The following is a 22311-nucleotide window of genomic DNA, read 5'->3' as shown; positions in this document are numbered from 1 at the left end:
CATCTCTACAAGCCTTAAGCCAACCTGCAGGTCTCCTCCTACCTCGTGTGTGTGAAACTGCTCTTTGACTTCCTCCACATCGTCCGACACCTCGTCCTGAATCTGGAGGGAGTCCTCTGCCTCCAGCAGCCAGGTCAGTACTTCTTCCAGCGTTGTCTGGTAGCTGTCCAGATCCACTTCCAGCAGGCTGCCCTCTATCTCCCCCTCTGTCTCTGTCAGAGTGCTGGGGGTCTCCGGCCGGGGGCTGCTGCCCGCTTCCTCCATCTGTACATTCTGAAAAACATAAGGCGGGGGATGAAGGCACAGTTTGACCATATAATAGACCATGTGTTTACATACAGGGTTATTATTACTATAATAATAGTAAGTACTGTAGATAGTACTTAGACAGATAGTAGGAATCAGGAGGAATGTAGACTTTTGTTTTTTTAGCCCATCATACAGGGTCACATGCTCACATTACATGGCCATATTAAAACACAAACACAAAACTGAAAAGCTCTTCAAACAATGGTGTTTATGAAAATAAATTCATGTCTGAGATCTTCATTTGTCCTTCACTCAGATATTTATTTGTGCACACATCAGTTGTTGAGTTTTAAAATAGAACCAGACATCAAGGAGTGGCCTGTGCTGCTCTGGAGCATGCACAGTGACCTGCCCTGCTCAGTTCAGAAAAAAAACTTAAAAACAACTGCAGGCCTATTATGGGATGCTGGGAGGTGCCCCTGGCACACTGGGCAGGTCGATCCTCATTCTAGGAATAGCAATAAGTTTGAGACACAGTGGTGATCCTGGGTAAAGTTCAGACAGAGAGATGGATAGTGAAGATTCAAAGGAGAAGCAGCTAGAAAATTCCTTTCAGGACACACACTTTATGCAATTTAAAATTAAAGAATTAAAGTTCACCCAAAAATTAAACTCAGTCATCCAAATGGAATCCAAACCTCCAAGATCATAAATTGATTTGAAAAGACGTTATTTATACCCCTTTAAAGCTGAAATCTTCACTGTAGCTACTAAGCTAAAAGTTTGAAAAACACCGCATCTGAAGTGGGTGCACAAGCTTGGCTGCCAAGTCAAGGGTGTAAATATCGTCTTTTCAAAATTATTCAGAATTTGGGGGTATCTGGAGACCTGGATTACGCCGGTTATATTTGGAGCCTTTTGTTTTTGGATTGCTCCAGAAATGTTTCGGGAATTTTCATTTTTGGGTGAACTTATCCTTTAACACACTTACATGTAAGTGATGTAAATGGAAAGATAACTTTGCTGTGTAACGACAGTTGTCTTCTATGTGCGGTGTGCCTCAACATTGATGTCACAAACACAATCTCAATTATGAATCCCCTTAAGCACAGGGTTTTTACACACTATGTAAACATGTGACGCCCTGTGCAGACAACAGCATTAACCAACTACTCCAGGTTTTCATTTTTCTGAAGGGAATGCAGGAGAAGCTCAACAAAGCTCAACAAATCTGTCTGGAAGTGAAATGAAGAGGAGATAAAATCTCTGCAGCGGCAGCTGTGCCAAGTCAAAGATGACAGAAATGCTAATGGGTGTGTAGGGTTTGGTACAGTAACCAGTCAAATAGACCTTTGTTTTCTAGGCTGAAATTACACAGCAGTAATGTCTGTGTAGCGAACTCAGGAAAAGGTCACCTGCTGAAAATATTCAATGACCTTTTGGATATTTTGGAATAAGTTACAAAAATACAGTAAGCCCTTATTTTAGAGTAGTGTAGGCTGGCAGAGACAAAGCAACAAGGAGAGAAAGAACGACATGGGAGAGAGAAAGGACGAGAGTAAGAGAGAAAACTGCAGCCTTGGTCTATTTATTGACTTGAATGGTTGTAAAATACCTGTGGTCAGGCTCAACAGAACACTTTATTATCACCAGATGATTTGCTCAACTCAATCCCTGCATTCATCACTTTTGCAGTTGTGATTCTGGAGCATGTAATGCATCATCATGCGTATGCAACCTCATCATTACTGATATTCCAACTTTAAAGACGGTTATGCAATATAATTTAATTAGATCTCAAGCTCAAGTTGTCGACAACATTGAAAACAGTCATCATCTAAAATCAGCGTTAAGAACTCCACGAAAATATCATGAACCAATATTATGAATCTATAACTAAGGGGGGAACTAAACATAGCCGACAAAAACAAAGAGCCTTTCTTTATCCTCCAATCGGTCTCCCTACCAGCAGCATTACGCATCACTTCCTATGAGGAGGGGAATTGTGCCAGGAAAGTAAACCCGTTGTTGGACCAATCAGAGCTCTTTATAAAAAGACTTTTCCAGCTTTCGTTCCAGGACGTGTGAAGTATGTGCCCACGGGCAATAAAAACTTAAGAGGTGGTTTTAGGATTTTCTGACTTCTGACTAAAGCGAGCTGCCTCAGGGGTGTGATTGAAAGCGCACAGCGGGTTGAGAAGGACTGAAAATGTAAGAAAACAACTCTAATCAAGTGGAGCAAATTACATTTTTGGAGGAATCCTACTTGGTCGTTGGTAGTTACTTTGGAATATATGTCGAGAAAATGAATAGGATCACAGGTTAAAGGGCAGTAAAGTCCAAATTGAATCAAAAAGTCAAATAAGACACACTGAAATGCTCACAGATGTTAAACATTGAACAGTGTCAGTGGGTGCATGATAGCCACCGGCCTGCCAGCACACAGGCATCCCCATCAACTCTCCACACACACTCCCATTCCCACCAATTTATTCCCTCGTTTCCTTTCCATTCCTTCACAGCTCTGTGTTTCCAGCAGCGTGCAGCTCGCTCTGTTGGCTAATGTCAAACTGGTGAGTCATGGCTCTCCTCCCTATTTGCCTGCGCCTGCTGTGCTTTTCATGAGCAGCGCTGGAGAGAATGATGGAGATGGCTTTTTCAAAGTGGGAGTGACTCATTCTATCTGGCAACACACAATGAGACACTTCACAATATTCCTTACGATCACACACAACAGCGTCTGCGGCCTTCAAACTGAAGGTTATCAGAAACACAACACAGAAGCAAAGGTTGAAGCAGTTATGGGTTCACATTTTTTCTTGTTGAAGCGGATGTTCAGGAGCTGGACTGTCATCTCTCCATTCACGGAAAGAGATAGAGGTTTGTTTACACCAGCACAGACAGAGGGGCTCAGACAGGCGGCCACTGGGGGAAATCTGAAGCTCTGTGTCACTTCTGCAATAACTGAACCATGGGGATTAAGGAGGTTGTATTACCCTGTTTGTTTGTTTTTTAGGGCTGTATCAGTACAAATATTGATCACAAATAGTTTGGTGTAGAATATTCACTGAGCTTCTTTCAATTCCATGTACTATGAACCAAACGTGTTATAGTAGAGCTGAGATCAAAATCAATTAGTCGATCAACAAAACTATTTTGACAAATGATAAATCATTTCAGTCATTTTTCAAGAACATTTGCTGGTTTCAATTCTTAAATATAAGGATTTGCTTCTTATATTTGTCATTTATGATAGTAGATGAAGAATATTTGGGTTTTGGACTGTTCACTTGGCATTTTAGAGACCAAATGAATAATTGATCAATTGTTACAATAATCTGAAGATTGATCAATAATGAAAAATAATCCTGAGTTAGTAACAGTCTAGTACAGAACAATATTTTACACATATTGGATCAAGTGCAATAACAAAAGTTTTAGCAGCTGTCGGTTGAGGCATGCTTGTGAGGTTGGCCCAGCTCATATAAAACATAGCCTCAGCGTTATGGAAAACACACATTAGAATTAGACATTAGATTAGACCTTCTCATATCATTTAGGTGCCCTGAGGTAGACTGAGGTGAAGTCCTTCTTCTGCAGATTAAGAACAGGCCAAAGGGATAACACATGCTATAATAGTTTGGTAGGTATGACACTTCACTCAGGAAACACAAATGCATCTGTCATATATAAAGTTCTTCATATGCGCAAATGTGCGCAAGGTGTTATAATTAAGTTAGAGAAATGCTGTCATTGCCTTTTTACTTTGAGATTAAACAGGAACTTTGCCGATTTTCAACCAGCTTTGTATCATTGCAATGCTGCAACTCTTGTGCCTGCAAACATCCTACAGACACCAAACACACACTGGTCAGCTGTGATATGTTATTGTTTATTACCAGCCAGCCACCACACTGTTTTCTAAACTGTTTTAAAATGGACAACGAGCCAAAAAGAAGCACTGCCCAACGTGCAGTATATGAGTGTTTATTGGTCCAGTGCGGCACAGTGCATACTGGTTTTCTACCTTTTAGAGCTAAAAGGATTACCACAGTCCTCTTCTCTGATTTCTCTGGTCATGTAGCACCAATATTTTCGTATTCGTATTTTGATTCCAGTTGTAAATTCCTGAAGTTTTATTGTGCTTCTGTCCACCTTGCTGGTTACCAGCTGTGGATTTCTGCACACAAAAGAACACCTTGGACTCCTTGAAAAACAGATGTAGCCATGGACTCCAGTCAGCACCTTTCGTTCAAGCACTTTAGAACAGTACAATGACTTTCCTCTTGGTCTACACCCACATACCCTTACCACTTTGTGTGAAAAATCCTTCATCCTCCTGTATCATATCACATGAAGTCCAAATTGTATCCTGCTGTGTGTGTTGTGCATTTTACCTGAGCACTTAGGCCTGGACCCGAGTCCTCAGACTCCGCTTTGTATTTGCGCGGCAGTGTCTCCACTTCTCTGATAGACTCCATGGTCACGTCTTTGGGCAGTACAGCGAACAGTGATGTCACGTACATGATGATGGACTTCTTATCAGGTAACTGCACCGCCACGTCTGAGAGAGAGCAAGATGGTAGGAGGGAGGGCAGAAAGATCAGAGATGGAAATAAAGCATGACAAGCAAAGGTGGGGTGGGGAGAAAGAGATGAGGAGAAAAGCAGCATGGAAGATGGAGTGAGATAGCAGTCAAGGGTGACAGGAAGAGATTAGATAGGAAGGAGAGAAAAACAGCAGGTTGAGGCAAGTTGAACGATTAAAGCTGGCTTTGACACAGGTCAGGTGGGACTGCCCCTTGGTCATGACACAACAAGAAGTGTCTGAATATAGACAGCTCAAGTATATGCACACCAAGCGTCAACAGGTGCTACATGAACTGGAGAAACATTCTGAGCAAACTCAGCTTCTTATAAATCTTGAGCCAAGGACAACATGAGGTATTTGCTCCTCTGTGAGTTTATCCAACTGCTGGCAGGACATGAAGGTAGGCTATGTTTAAATATGTGGGAATTTTGGAAAGTAAAATGTACATCAATCCACAGCCAACTTTTACTTTGTCTAGACTACTATATAAGGTAGTTGATAGGTAACCAGTTTTTACATTTTAATAAAAACTTTCAACACTTATTCAAATAAATACAGTTGGCCTAAGTGTTTAAAACAGTTCAGAGTGCCGGTACCTTCAGGATCCAGTAGCCTCTCGATAGCCAGCTGGTCTTTGGCTACAATGAAGGCATGGTCCAGTCTCTCCACAGGGCTCAGTCTGACCACCTGATCCCAGCTGAATGCATTTGGCCTGAAGACACAAAGAATGGTTCCAATGAGAGCAGCAACATGGAGACAGTGACATTCAGGATTTACAGTATTACGGTATCACGAGTTCAATGTATGCATTTCTCAAAGCGCCGGTGCTTTGAAGCAATCTGCCACACTGATAAAAAAGTAAATTAATTTCAATAAGATAAACACATGATTGGTAATTGATAACACGGTGTAATCCATGGGGATATCTGTGAATTTCTATTTTGTTTGTTTGGTGTTTTTTGTGTATTTGTTATCATTTTGCATCCGGTTGCACCCATTTTGCACCAGTTGCATACATCCCAATAAACAGAGGTTTTAAAAAAAGAGTGAACTTTTGACCTGAATTCAGCAGAATTCATCTCAGTTATTGATTTTAAAGAACACAGCTTCTCTTTTACATGAACCTGTAAAAAACAACTTGTTCTTTAAATACCAACAATGTGATAACTCAGCGACTAGAGGTTTCCAGATACATTCTTTTGTATACTTTTCCTAAGTATTTTTTCTTGTGTAGAAAAAAAAAAGAGAATGACTCTCCCCTTTGTGATGCAGGGGAGACTAGTGTTGAGGCCAGTTGGGTGTGGAATGTGTGTGTTCAGTGATCCACCTAAAGCCTGGCCCAGGTCTAAACTAACACTGGCCTTTCTCACAGCTCACAGGCCTGTGTGTGTGTGCGTGTGTGTAAGTGAGTGAGTGTGTGTGTGCGCTCGTCACTAGTAAGGACAAGGGGTTACAGAAAGGCGAGGAAAACACCCCTGACGCTTCTCTCGCTCTGTTTCTTTCACACACAACAGCATAGACACACACACAGCAAGCGTGTGCAAACAGTAACATGGCAGGCGTAAACAGAGTAAGTCAAGCAGTGTACACACACCCGGCAGGCGCTGACCTGTCAACCTGACCTCCCACCACTGAAACAGGCGCACACACACATAACACTATTGCCTTTTCTAAATTCCAGGCTGTGGTTTCTTAACAGCATTTGGAGGTCTTGCTCTGTGTTCAGTGTGATTTACATTCAGAGTCAAAGGGCTTATGTCAAATATGCAGTGTCAACTTAAAGAAGAAAATTCATCTCACAGCAACAAAGATCACAACACGGCACAGAGAGGGCTTTCAAGTCTCACAAAAACTCAATACAAACTAAATTTACCGAAACACAAGAATCACAAAAAAACACATGTTTAAATCAGATTGCTGAAGTAAAAATGTTGTTACAGTGACTGCATTTTGTGTTGCTACACCCCCTTCACAGAGCCTACATGTCTGATCCCTCCTCACCTGAAGTGGTGCAGGATACTGTTGAGAGCCAGGCCGTCAGCCCAGCTGGTGGTGAAGTTCAACACGTTGACCTCTGGGTACGAGCGGGTGCACTGGCGTACCCAACTCAGCAAGATCTTCTCGCTGTTGGTCTGCTGCAGGTTGGACATGATGTCCTTCATGATGTCTTTCACCTACATGGACATGAAAAATCCGACATTAATACAGGTGAGTTAAAAACAACATTTTTGATTCAATTTACTACTCACTACTTCTTCACATTGTTGTTCATAAACTTAAATGCAGTGTGTAATTTCTACAGCTAAGGGTTGATTAATCAAAATGATTAGTGTGGGATCATGGAACTTGTTTTCTTTATTGATACGACCACCACTGCTGATAAAATCTATCTACGTGACTAAGGCAGGAAGTTGTTTTGAGCCAAGTTTTCTGGGTTTGAACATTGTTGGAAACATTTGGGAAAACAAAAGTAACCAAACTACAAAAATATATATATAACAAAAGATCTAGTTGCTTTTGGACATTTTAATGAAATGTTACAAATTATATCTATTATATACAATGGCAAGACATTTAATGTTAGAACTGATAAGCTTTTTGTTTTTTTGTAAATATACACCCATTAAGAATTTGACGCTTGCAACACAACGTGAGAAGAACCAGTTTCCCAGCCTGTTATGGAATCAGGTTTGTGTTTTCCGAGTTTATGAGTTGAATTCACCAATTTCTTCATGCGCACTGCGGTTGGCACTGATGCTCACAATGTGAGAGAAATTATATTAGTACATCAAGATTAAACATCCAAAACTGCAGTACTTTGTGGTTATTTGAAATAATGACAGGTTTGCTATGATAACAGCATGAAAACAAAGGTACACAACAAAAGTAATGAGACATGCAGTCACAGACGTGACATTTACGTAAATAATGATAATGAGGAAGTGAAGAAAACAGCGTTTGAAAGAAAACAGCGTTTGAAAGAACCAGCGGCGCCCAATCCCTTTATATAAGACCTGCTGATTAAATATTTCTGTCAAAATGCCTGTTTCTAATTTCAGCAGGTTGGACTTACACAAAGCAGTGGATGATAAGCATGTTTACATGCATGAACGCACGTGTGCACACCAATACTGATTTTCCATCATCTGTATTTTTGATCCCTCTGGAACCCCTGAGTACAGTGGATTTACTGAAGCACTGTTTTAAGAACAGATTTGAGGGGGGGGGGGGGGGGGGGGGGGGGGGGGGGGGGGGGGGGATGTGGTTGGAAAGAGAGGAACTGCAAACGTATGTGAAAATGTGTGCTCACCTGCCAGTGAAGGATAATACTCCAGATGAGGCCCAAGGTCAACTTGCGGTTCCCGTCCACAATATCTGTGCCTCCTATGTTTACCAGATCAACCTGAAAGATATGACAGATAATGATTTGTGAAAAAACAATGGTACAAAGTTGTGTTTTAATGTAGAAATGATTCCTGTTTTCAGCAGATTTATTGGAAAGCCTCTCTGAAATCCTCTCAGCGAAAATCTCTTCTGTTGGTGTACCAAGCACCCTAGGAGTAATAACTCCGATCACAAAGCAAGTTTCTTTATGGAGTGGAGTAAATAATATCACTTCAAATCTTAATGAGATTCCAAACTGTTACAGCTGAATTCTTCTGAGCTATCCACTTTCACCACACAGCGGATTATACCGCCCTCATTACAGCCTTCCAATGCTACCTATAAAGTGTGTTCGCAGCCTTGTCAGGCACTTTTCCTATGGAGGTGAGGCCAAGTGCAAACTGATTACATATAAATATTTTGGAGAGGATCAAGGAGCAGAGTGGAACATGAGGTCAAGTGTCTGGTCAGACTTAAAAGTGACCTCTGACCCATCTGGAGTCCCAATTAGCTCCATCCTGCAACACCATCACTTCTCTCTCTGTCTCTTTTTCCTTCTGCCCTTCAGTCTCTCCCAAACACGGAAGCTCACATAAGGAGTACATCATACTTCTGCACTTGTGTGCATCCAACCTCTAAACTAGGATATAATGCCCTGAGAACTCAGTTTTTCCCCAAATAAAAAAAAAAGCATAAAAAAGGTTGTGTTTCCGTACCAAAGGCAAGCTCTTTTGATTCCTAGACTGGGTGCGTTATATTTAAGTGCTGTTTTTTTAAGGTTCAATAATTATTTGTCATTCTACAGCACAGGGCTGCACAGATAAATGCTAGCTGTGGTCCATTTATACTACACACTAAACAAAAAACATTTTATGGTGTAGTGCGGAGGATGGATTGAGTTCTTGCCAGACACATTTTTTTCAATTCTGTGGCTACCACTGCTCTTTAGACACAGCTATAGACTCATGTAAACGTTTTTCCATCACTAGAACATGACATCAAAGTAATTTCAATGATAAATGTGAGTTATATACTTTTATTAGAAACATCAAGAAGTTAAATAGTTATTTGTGATATCTATGTTCAAAACCTTCTAAGGCCTTATTTCATCTTCAACAGTTGGCAGGCTTTGAAGGCCCGTGGGAACTTCTCTCTCACTGCCAGCTGACAGTTTCTGTTTTTTTTCAAGAGAGAAACCAGCTTGCAAACTCCAGCCACCACTACTTCCCATGAGCATGCCCTGCCCATTATCTCCCACTGCTAAGGTCAAGTCATTTAAGACCAGCTATTGTACACTGAGGAGGAAGAGGAGGCATGAGGGAGCGAAGGAGCGACTGGGACAGACAGGGGAAAAGTACAGTACACAATGTAGACAAAATGAATGACAGTCAGATAAAAGGCCACTGGAGAACATGGAAGTCTTGTGTAGTTACAGGGAGTGTTAGTGGTTTGAATCAAGCTTGTGCTACCTTGACTGGAAATGCAATGTGTAAGAAGTAATCAAAGGTATCATAGCCAAAGAGTTTGTGGCTTTTTACTTCGATGGAACACAACAGCCGCTAATTTTACTATTCATTATAGTTCCTTCTTTCTGGCTGTATTATGCTGCACTGTGAGGCTCAAATGAAACCATTCAGGCCCTAAAGGCATCTGGTTAACAACCACTGGCATACATGATATCTGAAAGCACCCAAAATACAGCAGCTGAATGGACAATAGCACCAAAAAAGGCAGAAAACACCAAGTACTCACATTATTTTGGTGCAGGACTTGAAGTACTTTGTTGACGTTGTTGAGAGCGTGCACTCTGGTGGAGCCTCTCTCTTTGGTCTGAGGAACAGGAAACACAGCACAAATCAGCACGTTCACTGATCACTGGCCAATCAAAAGGCTGCAGAAATCTAAACATGATGTATAATCAACCGTTGGAGCTGTGGCAGTTCATAAAAGCATTTCAGATACATGTGGTAACAGTAAAAATACTTTACTCCCAGGTCAAACTAGGGAGTAAAATGTAAATTGTGAGGTGTTTGCGACACCAGGAAAAGCTACGCTATCACTCAGCAGAGTGCTTCTCACCATACAGTCATCACACCCATTACCCTATCAGCAGTGTCCACAGGCCAACTTATGGAAAGAATGGCAGGTTGAAGAGCTGCCAACTGCAAATCCTTTTAAAGTCTTCACATACCTCAAACACTCATTAGCACCCAATTATAGAATTAGTATTCTGGTATCAGAGAGACTGTGTGTGTGTGTGTGTGTGTGTGTGTGTGTGTGTGTGTGTGTGTGTGTGTGTGTGTGTGTGTGTGTGTGATTGCGTGCATGCATGCGTGTGTGTATGGCATAGAGACAGTTGGGGCTTAGTATGGCTGAAGGCTGCAGGTGCTAGAAAGCAGATATGCCGCTGAAGGGGTGACAGCGTGGTTACACTGCTAAAAAAGGACTACCCGAAAAAAAAAAAAAAATGTGTGCTCATAAGCACATGGTTGGTCACTGAAGACATACATACATCGGGATAAACTTGAAAATAAATATTATCAATAATTTAATTCATAATAATTCATAATTAATTTTAAATAGATCATTTTAAATATTTCTTCACCAACTCTTTTGTTGAGAAGTTCAAACATGGAACATCTGCAATAGACAGAACATGAAATAAAATGTGTGAACCTCTGTTCTTAATTTACCTCTTTGTGATCCAAAACACATCTGCAGAGGCCCCTTATGTGTCTCTATTGTTTACATCAGAGTTAAAGTTTGAGTTTACATGAGGTCATACAATGTGCTTGTGCCAGTTTAAGTGAATGCAGCAGTCACGTCTCAACTACAAAAATACTCCTGTAATTTCACAGCATGCATTGCCACAAAACTCAAGTCGGTGTTAACACCCTTGCTTGAAATCAGTGTTGTCCAGTTTGATAAAATGCACTCACAAAGAAAACACATTTGAGATGAAAACACGTTTTTCATCTCACAGCAAATTTCAAGATAAGTCAAATTTTAGCAAGAGTGCTAATTAAGCTATAATTGAAGAGATTGATATTAAAGATATTTTTGATGAGATAAACCAATAGTAGTGTAGCTGAATAATTTTCTCAGGAATCTGAGGGTGAGACGACTCATTTCTTAATCATTAATCTTAATCACTTAATCATTTGTTGGTTATCGTGTGCAAATCTTAATACACACATACACAAACTCACCAGAACAGTGCCAGTGAGACCCTCCAGCAGGTCTAGCAGCTTCCTCCCATCCTTCAGGTCAGAGAACATATCCTTGATGGACGTCTTCCCCGTCTGATTAGACAAAACAACACAACCGGCAGGTTTAGTCCACACATTTGTGGTCTGCACCAAAGATGAGAGCTGCAGAGCCCAGGCGCAGAATGCAGATGTTGTTGCAGCACGGAATCAACGAACAAACCAATTAACTTAGACACTCAGATAAGAAATTAAGCTGAACCAAATGTGGATTTGTACAGTGACAGATTGTCACTTTACATGTCAAGGTGGACTTAAATTTTATCCTGAGAGGGCATTAAATATGTAGTATTATATATGTAGTATAATTAAAAGGACTGAAATGGGAAGTTCAATAACCAAATGCTGGTCTATGTAGCCATTTAACCATGTGAAAGAGAAGCCAGAGAGTGAAAGTTAGAAGACAATGTTGACCTGTCTGAGGAGTGCAAATATTTAAACAGCTAGCAACTCAACAAAACATCTGAACAGTGTGTTTATAAGACAAATGACATATAAAAACGACCACACACATTAACACTCTGAGTAGAGTAATGGATTAAGACATGCATTAAACTATATAATGTGTTTATTTCATTGGTCTGATCATTTGCAACTAAGTTTTGTGCTTCGTTTTATGAAATTACTTTGAGACACTGCAGGTTTTTTTGCCATCTGCAGAGTAAGTGAAACAACATTTCAACAATGATAGGCACTGTATACATTTCCTCTGCTAGCAGCAAAGCTATCCCACTGCAGGCCTGTCTTTAGTTTCGAACACAAAAATCTCCACGGATGTTTTTTTTAGAAATAGACTCAACATCTCAGGACTAAAATAACCACCGGTCCTTTATTTCAACATCTCATATTTTCAAGGGTTTTAATCAATGCAGATTTGGCATTGGCAATAGCTTAAACTCAGTCTTCCACATTACCTTGGAGAACTGTGCATTGATCCATTTGGTGAATGTTTTCTGTTGTACTGCGTCATGTTCATCTGTGAAACAGAAAGGAGATGGGTTGTTAGAACGGTAAGCAGGTGGTAACATAAATTGTATTTTTTTTAAAATCAGCAGTAGGTTCGGTCAGTGTCACGATGACAGCAAAGAACATGTCAACACTTAGAAGTCCATTTCCATTGTTTATTTCAGGACCAGGCCAATTCACTCTCACTCCGACATGCTGGTAAATGGTGATTATAGCCGGAGGCATTGCAGCTTAAAAGCATCATGATCAATGCGGCAGGAACATCAGAAAATTACAGGAACAAAATGTAGGCTGAAGGGGTATTTGAAGAATTTGTGCAAAATGTCAAATGTCAGCAGCAAAAGAAACACACTGCACTGTCCATCTAGTCATTGAATACAAGTGTACCAGTATTTCACATTCTCTTCCCGCTTGACATCCTCCTTCCCTGCTCCTTCTTAATTCACTCCAACATGGCTCTCTAATCTAAGGCCTCATTGTGTGTCAGGCAGAGGGTCAGCTGCTTTGATGTGCCTGGTTGCTGTAATGGATCAGAGTAGCTCAAACAAAGCCTCAAGACTTATAAAATTATTTCTCCACTTTGTCCCATATTTAAAAAAAAAAATACAGAGGAAAACATTTCATGATGGGCATTTCTCATCATCAGGCCCACACAGAATCCGCAGCCGCATAATTCTGACGACAACTTTGCAGATTTTCCGCAGGTTTTAAACAAGAAGAGTTGCTACTTAAAGTGCGACGCTAGCAAAGTGAACCAGTACATAAAATAAGCACAGAAGACATGTCAGATAGGACGGACCACTGGATTAAACTGTATATCTTTAAACGTTGCAGTTAGGGCTAAAAAAATTACAACAAAAATAAACAAGTTTTCCTTCTTAACAAATCACCTGTCAGTTATCATGACATCTATGGTATTCAACAGGTGGGTGTTATCTATCATTGTATCAGAGAACCTACACATCGGGCACATCAGTACTTCATGTCAGGAGCCTGCCATGTTCTCCATGTTTAGTTTAGTGCTCTCCTTGTAGTTAAGTTCCTAAATAACCAGTTCATTATGTTGTCAGTCTGTCTCAGAATTGTACACCTGAGGAAATAAGTCAAACGTCTGCTTCTAAGCACCGTGACTGAGTTCTAAGACTGTAACCTAAGGGTGGAGGAGTGGTAAAAGTGTGTATGAGCGTTAAACTGCCACCGTCATTCAACCTGCTGCTGTGTAAAGCACCATGAACTGAACAAAAGGTCAAAGGTTATGATCACCAGCCCCAGCACTGGTCGGCTTCTTTGTTTTGGGGTGTGTGGAGTGTACGTGTGTGTGTGTGTGTGTGTGTGTGTGTGTGTGTGTGTGTGTGTGTGTAGCTGCTGGCAGGGTGAGAAGGGGCATAAAAACAAGAATGTCCTGCAAGGGGAGGCCAGAGGTGGGGGTGAGAGGTGAATAGGTGAGAGGATGAGATAAGTGACTTTCTCCATCCAAATACCCCCCCCCCCCCCACCACCACCACCACCACCACCAAAAAATGTGACTTAAAGAAATGGGAAGAAGACAAGTTACTGTTTCGATGTTTTCCATTTTCTATATAATAATAATAAATATAGAATAATAGAATAATCCTATTTTATTTCTTGTTAGTTTGTGCCATTCAGGCGGAAATAGGCAACATTATTTGTACGCCAGCTAAATGCTGAGGCAACAAATATGGAGGATTATTCCTGTGGAAAGAAACAACTGGAAGAGTGAGATTTTGAGGTGTGGACAAAAACAGGAGAGGCTGGTTGCCTAAGCTGGTATATATACTTGCACTGCATCTTTTTCTCTGCGCCATTGTCCTTAAGGTGATTTGAACCGTGACACTGTAAAAAGGCCCTCCTGAGAGTATGTTGACCCATTTTTCCACATAAATCTTAAGCAGCAACAAAAGCACCAAAAGGATTCTTTCTTAAGAGGTGAAGAAAACAAAGAGGATGAGGTGATGAATGAAGAGGATGATGGAGAAAAGGGTACAGGAGACAAAAAAGGCATTTTGTTGAAAAGTAAAACGATGGCTTGATTGACAATGGGTAGGAGGCCCGATAACTGACGGCAATCAATCACAGTTGTTAACTTACAGGTGGAGGAGGGCCAAAAAGACAGAGAGGCAGCCAGAGGGAGAGAAAAATGCTGGCAAGAACATTTAGAGCACAACTCACGAGGAGCAGGACAGGTATAGTACAGGTATGCTTTCAACACAATATCAATTTTCCTGTTATAAAAAGCCCTACGTGGAGGCCTCCTGTCCTTACAGCCTTATCGGCACCCCTGTGACGGGCCTCTGAGGCCCCCTGAGGAGAGGGTCCCTGTGGGCTCAGGTCTCCTGGGCTCTCCAATGCACCACCTCTACAGGACAATACACTCGATTCATACCTGCTGCTCCCCTTCAATCTGTCTGCTGCTTCTACTCACCACAGCACAGGAATGTCTAACTGCAGGATGGATCAAAGCAGCAAGTGTGTGTGTGTGTGTGTGTGTGTGTGTGTGTGTGTGTGTGTGTGTGTGAGAGTGTGTGAGAGAGAGAGAGAGAGAGAGAGAGAGAGAGAGAGAGAGAGAGAGAGAGAGAGAGAGAGAGAGAGAGAGAGAGAGAGAGAGAGCACTAGAGAGAAAATACCTTTACCTAGGGGAGTCTGTATATACAACATTAATACACATCCACTTCTGTCAATTTGCTTATGACTACTTACATCTGTTCACAGGTAGGTGTAAACAAACTGTCCAATCCGTTGTGGTCCTAAATTCATGTCTGTGTGACTGACAAGTGGTATGTGTGCTTCAGTTCAGTGGCTCGAGATGCTTCATGTTAATCTTCACCTGAGTGTTCAAGCTTTTAAGCTGACTCGGTTAAAAGCTCCAGCATGACACAAACAACATTAATTCAATGTCCCTGTACATAAAGTAGAGATGTTCAAATACCAGTTTTATCAATTTTGTTACCTACACTTGCATATCAGCCGATATGAAGTTCCAATCCAATACCCTGTGTTGATGTGACATCATTGCTATCGTTGTGGTATGTCCTGGTTCAGGTTAAACCGTTAAAATGTAAAATATTACCAAATACATACAGAGAAATAATGTCATTAATCTTTAATTAAACTATTTTATCATCTAGTTTAAAAAGTCGGTCATAACTGAAAAAGAAAATCAACAGATTTAAGTTTGTTGATATGTGCTTGAAGTTACACAAGTCCCTCTCTCTCGTCATTTATGGATATTGACTACTTGTGCAGTTAAAACCATACAGGAGTACAGGACGCTGTTGACAAGTAGCAAGGTCCCATTTCCAGTAAGTACACTATGAGAATCAGTGCACATACTCGTGTACTCGCCAACGATGATTCCAGCATTCTAGACAGTTTCGGAGGAATTTCCGATGCCGGTATCGGTTAGAAAGCACCTCAAAGTAAAGGTCTAAATAATTCAAATACTTATGTTGAAACCATGAAATACCCTTTATTAGAGCCTTATTCATTTTACACTAGATGAGATTTTTAAACAAAAAAACACCCATTATATGAGCTGGGTTGACAAAGTGTGGCTTGCCATTTCATTGAAAAACTTCTTAAATAATACATTACCTACTTCCTTCAACTCAACAATCTGAACAGTGAGTTTTGGCACTCTAGTCCCTTTGTGATCCTTTGCTATAAATACTATTCTGCTGTGTACAGTTCACTCAGTTCACTGGATACAATTCCCAGGCATTTGACTTAACATTTTAATCTGCTACTGTTGCTAACTGAAGATTGTCCACATGTAATCTTGGCCTGGTGTACATTTAAACCAAAAAAGGTATCAGTAAAGGCATCTGACATATCAAATGGTGGATTCCTCAGCAGAAAGTTAACATGGCTCCAAGTTATGTTAAATATGTATATCTGTTAACCATGGTCTTATAGTACACAGGCAAGACATTAACATTTAGATGTTGTCTTCTAACCATCAATGAATGAAACTGAAGATGGCTATTTAGAACCATAACTGAAAATAAAATTTTTGCCTGATCCCAATCAAAGCAACAAGCACCAGAGTCAAACTTTTACTACAGGAAGCAGTCTTTATGGGTCACTCGGTCATATGATAAAGATATCCTATCAGCCAAGTGCACTAGCACAGTGTGGCAGAGAGTCACAGGCACATTGTTTGCGGAACAAATATTCAACCCCTGTCAAATAATCAGTCATCATATTCCACCCACACACACACACACCGGGAAGGATACTGGCACAGACACACACTTTGCACAGACAGTGCAGTGTCATGTACATTGAAAGTGCTGAGAAACAAATGTCTCTCTTCCTCAACAGCCAAACAGGAAGTAGCGATTACATCAGGAAGTGTAATCCCACCGCTGTCTTCTCACAGCTCACTGAGAACGCAAATGCTCTCGATATATTGTACACACATTCACACACAAACACACACACACACACACACACACACACACACACACACACACACCACACAGCGTGAAGACTACAGTGTGTTTCAAGTTATGTGCAGGGTTTCCCCACAAATTCTTTTAATTTATGTTCACAGCCTGTTTCCTGTTAACAAAAGGGCTTCAGTCAAAAATTCTGTGAAAAAAAGGATTCAGACCCAAGCTTATTTTTCTGAAATATGACCATAATCTTTCAAATTGTCAAGCTGCTCCAATTTCCTTGACCCAGTGTTGACCAACATTACATAAGCAAGACTTGACCGCACTGAGAAGACTGAGAAAAATGAACTGCAAACAAACCTCAAAACATGACATAACCATTCGCAGAACACACACACATTTCTCTGAGCAGCCAGCTGGGAACACACAAGCAGACACATAAAATATACAACCCCCCAGTCTATTAGTGTATCTCTCCTGCTAACAGGTGGAGAGAGCCTTTGACCACACAGCGGGGAGAAGGGGCAAACGGTGGGAGGCACTGAGGTGAAAATCAAACAAACCACCAGGGTTTCCACGGCAGCATCACACAGCAAACATGAGAGCTCAGAGCTTAGACAAATAGAGACATTAACAAAGTTTAGCCGCACCACTGAGCAGCAATTACCTTTGGCCAACTTACACTTAACAGCCAAAACTTAGATTTTCCAAGTCACTGTTTAGGTGAATGCATGTGTGTAAACTGAATGAACTATTAACCAAGTAGCTGAGTACAGCACTAGTACTGCTGAAGAGATTGAAAGTTTAATTGGCAGAAAACCAACAAAACCACTGTACTAAAAGTTAACTTTTTTGTGAAACTGGATGCAAAGTGCATACTTTACTTGGGTCATTAGTGATGTAGTGTTGAAAAATAGACGAAAGCTCATGTCTTGGCTATGAAACATCTCTCAAGCAGAGGCTGCAGTCGGGTGAACTTCACTGTGATGGGAAGGAAGGAGGCTCAGCTGTTTGCTGTCTTGTCTTTCAGCACAGCACCACCCACAGCACATTGGAGGGCACTAAACCTTCCACGGGACACACACACACAGTCGTACAACAATCACACTTTAGGCTTTAACTTAAAAGTCGTCTTACAAATTTGATCTTTACCTCACATAGCACACGCACAAAAGTGCATGTAAAAACTCAATCCCATTTGCGGTTTGATCGTGTTTTATTTCGACTCCATAGGTTGAGAGGAATGCATAGAATTCCTATCATTTCCCCTGCATTCCTCCCTCCTCCCTCCAGTGGTCACTTGTCTAAGCTTGTCCCAGCCAGCGCAGCGTTGTTGACACTCTTCCCTCGCCAAGATCTGGGAATTTGTAAGCAAAACACTTTGAACGTCCAAGAAGATTACCCCATATCCCCACTTAGCAGCTTGAAAAACACCGTTGTGGTGTGCGGAGGTGCATGCAATGGTGTAATTAAGGATGAACAAGAAAGGTGAGGTGAGGGGTGCAGGAATTTAATAAAGACTGATGATCTGAGAAACTATAAATCACTGCCGTGACTTCTAAAATGAGTGGGAAATAGGCAAAGAGAGGGGACTCCAACTTAATCTGGGCAATTAATTACAATTTAATTGAATAATTAGTTTTATTTGTGTCTAAGTCTAATATAGTACTATTACAAGACATTTCTGCCACAAATTTTACTGATTTTGATATAAAGACACTGATTGTATCTTTGTATACGTCTCCAAAAAGGGGACAAGATTTAAATATTTGAAGTTTAAGATTGTTATTCAAAGCTTAAAAAAAGTATGTTTGAAACGGTGGTAGAACCTGAAGCATCTTATTGCATTTACCAAACAGGAAGAGAGTACATTTATGAGTACAAATGAATGACAATCCACTTGAAAAACTTGCTTTAATAACAAGCTTGCACACACCTTGATTAGACAGCAAGAAAGCACTAAAAATACACAGCATTTGTCAGAGTCTGAGTCTACCACACCTAACTGCACCACCTGTGGCACACCTATCTGCCACCAAGCCATGTGTCACATACCTGTCAAAAGTTCTTACCTCTGAGTTTGAGCCCAAGCTCTGCCATCTTTTACCGCATAGAAAGCCACAAAGCTGATCCGAAGAAGCCGCAAAAGCAACAACAGAGTAGAAAGGGATAGTCCACAAGTATCAGCACAAGACAGAATTTGACATTCCTGCCTCCCTCTCCTCCTCACTCCTCTGCCTCTGTCACTCCTTGACCAGCAAGAGAGGAAAAGATGAGAGGAATGCCGCAGCAGAGCGAGAGGGGAGGGAAAGAGGGACGCTGTCAGTGAAAGGGAAACAGATTGGAGGCAGCGCAGAACAGGACGGGGCAAGCCAAGGGTGGGGAGTCATAATGCATCGTGGGATGGGGGATGAACACAGATAAACACAGAAACACTGTTCAGCACCATCTCTGCGTGCAACAGGACTGAATGCAAGAGCCGTGACAAGATGGGTAAAAGAGACAAAGGAGGGTTTTATCAGTCAGAGATCGCCGCACAAATACAGACACAACACAGGACTGGTGCTTGAGGCAATGTGGTGGGGCAGAGGCGTTAACTTTCTCAACACACGCCCACCATCGTCAGATCAAACCCCCTATATACAGTATATTACATTACACTTATCCACGCATGGACAGATTTATTCCTTTACAGCAGATGGCCAAACTTTTCTGATTATGGGTCATATACAGAACAATATGAGAAGTCAAATAATAACAAATGTGTATTGTTCGACCAGAAAATAAATAAAAATCTCTGTTTCTTGAGCAGAAAGAGCCACTGAAAATTCAATTTCTATCAGAACTAGAATGGCACTCAGTAGAGCACATACCTTCGCCAAGGCCGAACAGTCCCCTTTAAATTTTATTGAATTCAAAAGTCCTGTATCACTCTAAATTTTAAAACACCTATAACTGCTTAACCACAATGTGAGATCACCAGATCTGGGATCTGCTTCAAACAGTACTGACTCATAGATACCAGCCACCTAAATATGGCAGATTTTTTTCATCAAGATCCATGCATTATTGCATGAAAAATTAGCAAAAATGTCACCCTCTCTCACAATATTAAAGAAAATGTGGGAAAAAATCCTGGATCTGTCCATTTATCTGGATCTGCACCAAAAGTTAATGGGGTCTATTCTGGGCTGAGACACATCCTCCATCCAAGTTTTGTGAAAGTTTGTTCAGTAGGTTTTTGTGTTATCCTGCTGACAAACCAACCAACCAACCAACCAACAAACAAACAGACATGGGTTGAAACATTAGCTCCTTAGTGATGTAACGACTATGCAACACTTTCAAACAGTTTCACGATTTACTGTACACACTGTAGTTTATTGCGTGTGTCCACTGCCCACATATTTCAAAACTTTATTTCTGTATCTGCTGCTCTTGAATTTAATTCAACACATTTTTACTTTTTTTATTTACTCGGATACAGTGTGTGACTTAAGTGCTGTATTAAAATATTATGATGTCATGTGTCCACCTCAGTCACACACAATGCTGCCACACAACACACAGGAGCATGAATGTGTGCGTTCTATTATATTGGGACAAAAATAACTGACTAAAATTACTCAAAGTACAAGAGATGAACTCAACAGTGTGGGAAGGTTAATGCTCTTGACTCCAGGCTGACCAAGAAATGGTGAGTGTAGCCAAGGTGAACAGTCCAGTGACATAGAAAAAATGCCTGCAGTTGAACAAAAAAGGCTTTTCAGATGCAAAACAGGGTATATTTATCTCAAGTGTGATGCAGCGTGAGAACCGTGAAACAGGACCATAAGACAACAGTCTTATGACTGAAATCATTCATCGCTATTTCACTTCCACCTTTTTGCATCTAAAAAGCATCTTCTGTTTTTTTGTTTGCTGACGCCAGTGCTGGTCTGCAAAAAAAGTAAGTGGATGGCGATGTTTAAGCCACACACCCAGTTGCTAAAGATACGTGCCAGCACATCATCAGAAACTGATTGCAAGATGATTACACACACACGCACAGACACACGGCATAATTAGTTCTTGCGTAAAGCAGCAAAAACAAAAGTAAAATCACAGAACAAAAAGATGTCACAGGTAATGTTAAATCTGGATTTAACTGCGACATTCAGTTTGGTTTAACAACCTTTTCAATTAATAAAATGATAATAAATCTGATCACTTTGTAAGTTAAGTGGATAAACAGTCTAGTTTCCTGTAAAGCTTCTTTGAGTTCGCTGTTGAACTCCTCCACATATAAACAGAACTACAGATGTGCTCATGCACTTACCCAGATCACTATAATCAGGTTTTTTCCTCCTGAATAAGTGACGCCTTCTCCACGACATCCACTTGCTCAAATTCATGATGGAAAACCACTCTTTTTACACAAAAATAACATAGGAAGAGGTAGAAAGAAACAAAAACACATCCGGAACAGGAAGACAAGGTGGTGGTGGTGGTGGTGGTGGGGAGTGAGAGCGGCAGAGAGAAAAAAGAAAGAGGAAGTAGAGGTGTAAAAGCATTTATCGAGTACGCTGGGTCTGTTTATTTGGGGTGCTGGGCAGGGTTGTCACATGTGACATAACACACGCTCGACAGAAGGGTGAGAAAAGAGAGTGACAAGAGCAGGGACTGTTTCAGCTTGTCAATTACAAGGTAAGTGACAGGTGACATAGAGGTTTGTGTGAGTATGTTTGCCATATGCATTGCTGTAACTGACAGCTGATTCCCCCCTGAAAACACAAAGGACTGACGGGGACGACAGCCCTCATTCTCCAGCGTCGCAGGAAGTGACAGCAGTTCAACATGATCCAGAGTGACCTAAACCCTAAAACATAGTGCTTGCACTCCGGGCTACGACATCATGAAAGTGAAACCTTTGAATAAAAAAAACTGACTCAGAATAAACACAGGACATGCAGTCAAAACTATGACATGGCTCCTGTCCTGACATTAAAGCAGGTCTGTGAGCCTGTGCAGTGGAACAGGGAACAGGGCAAAGGCCTGAAACCATTTGCTCATTGACATATTTAGTCAATGAGGGGCAACTGAACAAACAACTCTATTCCCACAAAGAGGTTAAAATGGAGAGAGATGGGAGCGAGAGTAGTGGGGGAGAGAAGGAAGGAAACAAGAGAGAAAGTTAATTTTCCTGTGTTTTGTTTTCTCTTTTCCTTTCCTTCACGAAGAGGAAGTAGAGGAGGAATACGGCCCCGGCCCACCCCTGACTAACTTCCAGAGTAAATTAAGAGCCACTTCCTTTCGTAGAGAGTTGCAGCAGCTGGTCTAGTCACAACTCAGAGGAATGAATGGGGCTGGGTGAGGCTGGCCTTGGCAGTGACTGAAGGAATCAGGGACTTTCCACTGGACTGCATCAGTCATGAACCCAGAGACAGGCGTCCCCCTCTGTC

At 41.2% G+C, this 22311-nt stretch overlaps 1 protein-coding gene across 4 annotated transcripts in view; it reads right to left on the bottom strand.

Annotated features, from left to right (window-relative positions):
* The window catches only part of utrn (utrophin), a 190551-nt gene that overhangs the window by 159108 nt on the left and 9132 nt on the right, over positions 1-22311 (bottom strand). For all 4 annotated transcript variants that reach the window (XM_073492397.1, XM_073492400.1, XM_073492399.1 and 1 more), the window contains exons 3-10: positions 12404-12465; positions 11433-11525; positions 9976-10053; positions 8150-8242; positions 6841-7013; positions 5436-5551; positions 4647-4813; positions 43-273 (exon numbers count right to left, since the gene is read on the bottom strand). In XM_073492397.1, coding sequence (XP_073348498.1) covers positions 43-273; positions 4647-4813; positions 5436-5551; positions 6841-7013; positions 8150-8242; positions 9976-10053; positions 11433-11525; positions 12404-12465 — 1013 coding nt within the window. The remainder of the gene's footprint in view (positions 1-42; positions 274-4646; positions 4814-5435; positions 5552-6840; positions 7014-8149; positions 8243-9975; positions 10054-11432; positions 11526-12403; positions 12466-22311) is intronic.

Source organism: Pagrus major, chromosome 22 (assembly GCF_040436345.1).
Source record: "Pagrus major chromosome 22, Pma_NU_1.0".
Classification (NCBI taxonomy): domain Eukaryota; kingdom Metazoa; phylum Chordata; class Actinopteri; order Spariformes; family Sparidae; genus Pagrus; species Pagrus major.
The sequence above is the reverse complement of the archived record's forward strand: the minus strand, read 5'-3'. Positions and strand labels throughout refer to the sequence as shown.